The following is a 2,488-nucleotide window of genomic DNA, read 5'->3' as shown; positions in this document are numbered from 1 at the left end:
AAAAGAAGGTGATCTCATAGTTGCCTGTGAACTTTGCACATTTTATTCTTGCACTGATTTAGTGTTTAAGGCTGAATCCTAGGGGCTGGTCTCAGCCTCCACCATGGGTTTATCGTCGTCATCGTTTTACCTGCCTCTGCTGTGGCACGCTATCCATACAAGGTCTCCTCCCAGTCACCTTAGGGCTCGTCATTGAGCAACGCAAATGAGGAGAATTCTGCATTTTGTGAAACTGACCACACACCACGTTATGGCACCAGGGTCTGGGCCAGCAGGGCCCCAAGCCTCCACCCTGCAGACAGGGAGGGCTGGAAGGACAAACTCTAAGGTCAGGGTGAATACAGGACTGACACCAGGCCACGTTCCATCTGTGTCTAGAAACAAAACACAACTTTCTTTTCAGTAAACTTTGTGAAATATTATTCTCATTTGGAAAGAAGAAGCCCGAGTCAAGCATACGTTTTGTGGCATAACTTTGCCTGGCTTTACAGAAAACCACTCTAGCAAAGATGTGGACTCTAATGAGGTGTGGTATCTTCATTCTGGTTGCTGTCTTACGAGGCAGCCCCTCAGATTTTATCACTGTCAACCCAAGGTTTGTGTCTGGAGATTGCTCCTACTTACCTACAGTTTTGTCTTTTCTTCTTTATTTTTTAAGACAATAAACTTTCCATTCTAACATTATTTTTAAGCCAAGTAAAAACCTCCAGGAGCAGGCTGAATTAAAAAACAAAATACGTTTTATTTTTTTAATCACCTTTCTGATCACGTAAAACAAAGTACTTTTAAAAAAGAACGCTGAGAATGTGATCACATGCGACACTGAACTGAAAAAGCAAAATAAAGCAGCTCTGTGAAGCAGCTGAGTTGCTGAGGCCCAACAGGTATGCACGCAGCCCTGCAGGGAGATCTCATCTGATCTGATGATCACAGCTGGCCCAGGACCTTTTTGGGAACCTGAAATAGCCCCTGCAGGCTGCAGGAAGCAAAGATGGTGGTGATGGTGGCAATAGTGGTGGTGGTGATGATGGTAGCGGTGGTGGTGGTGGTGACGACGGGGATGGTGGCAATGGTAGTGGTTGATGGTGATGATGGTGGTGATGGTGGTGGTGATGGTGGTGGTGATGGTGATGGTGGTGGTGATGGTGATGGTGGTAATGATGGTGAATTCACCATTTGCTTTCTTCCCAGTCTTAAGTCCTTCGTCAGTGCTCAGTCTCACATGAGCCCCTAGCCCCAGATTGGATGCCTCGGGAAAAGGGCCAGTTCCAGAAGGATCCCAGTCTGGGACCAGGAAGAGTGTGTCCAGCCAGATGTGAGCAGGAGGAATACCTCTGTACCTCACTGATGTGTGCACCAGGGAAGATACTGCAGTTACAAAATAGGCAGGTGTCTGAGCATCAGCCCTGTCCCATCATTGCTCCTCAGGCACTAAGGTCCCTGATGCTGGCTCCCCTTACGAAGGACAAAGGCAGGGCATTTAAAAAAATAAACAAGCAAAAAAACCCCACTACCAGATGATTCTGCAGAATTAGCTACAGAATTTAATGTTCTCCTCATTCCTTAGGGAACCAACACCCTAGAACACAGAATACGTAACCAGACTCTGAGGTGATACAGTTGGCTACACTAAAATAATACTTTACATTAATGTTTCACAGTTTAAGAAATCTACTTCTCCCTTTATTGTAGCCTTTGATCCTTAAAACAATCCTACGCAACAGGACAGACAAGTTCTTGACCTCTGAAAGGACAAGGTTTTTCTCTTCTTTTTACATTGGATGACACCAACAGCCACTTTGTGGGGATGCTGGTTGGACTGAGTTGCACGATGTAGCTAGCACATACATCTCCACGTACAGGTGGAGAAAAAGCTAAGATATAGTAAGTGGAAAAGCAAGGGGCAGAATGGTGTGGTGGAATATGATCCCTTTGTATAAAGTGTGAAAGAAAATACACTGCAAAGGACACACAAGTTAACCACCTACCTAGGTGCCTGGGACACAGCCGGTGCTCAGTAAACACTGGCCCCTTCCCTGTTGTATATTTAGTGCCCGGGAAACAAATTGCTCCAAGTGGTTCATTAGGCTTTCACAGTATTATCCCAAAGACACAATGACTACGTCTCTCTCCAGAAGAGCAGCTGGGCATCACTCCCCTAGAGCAACATTCTGACCAGGGCCTCAGGGATTCTGTTCATCTAAGTCCACCTGCCTCCTGCTCCAGCACTGGACAAGCCACAGCCAGCACTGCTGAGAGGCTGTACTCGTCCTGCAAGAGGGGTTAAAAGGCCTTGGGCAAGCCCCTTGAGCTCTCAAAGCTGCAGCTACTGTGTCTAAGGGGAGAGTGAAGAACTTTTTTTTTTTTTTTTGTCTTTTGTCTTTTTCTGTGTCCGGCAATGGATCACAACCCTCAGTGTCGCCCCCATACCGGACCGGGGACCGGCAACGGGATCGCAACCCTCGGTGTTGCTCCCGCGCCTCGCTCA

General features: G+C 47.0%; 1 protein-coding gene across 1 annotated transcript in view; it reads right to left on the bottom strand.

Moving 5' to 3' along the window:
* Positions 1–2,196: 2,196 nt before the first annotated feature.
* Positions 2,197–2,488, bottom strand: part of PARK7 (parkinson protein 7) — a 20,073-nt gene continuing 19,781 nt past the window's right edge. Inside the window, exon 8 of the mRNA XM_008593877.1 lies at positions 2,197–2,271. Coding sequence (XP_008592099.1) covers positions 2,197–2,271 — 75 coding nt within the window. The remainder of the gene's footprint in view (positions 2,272–2,488) is intronic.

The sequence above is a fragment of the Galeopterus variegatus genome, unplaced genomic scaffold (genome assembly GCF_000696425.1).
Source record: "Galeopterus variegatus unplaced genomic scaffold, G_variegatus-3.0.2 Scaffold9791, whole genome shotgun sequence".
NCBI lineage: Eukaryota > Metazoa > Chordata > Mammalia > Dermoptera > Cynocephalidae > Galeopterus > Galeopterus variegatus.
The sequence above is the reverse complement of the archived record's forward strand: the minus strand, read 5'-3'. Positions and strand labels throughout refer to the sequence as shown.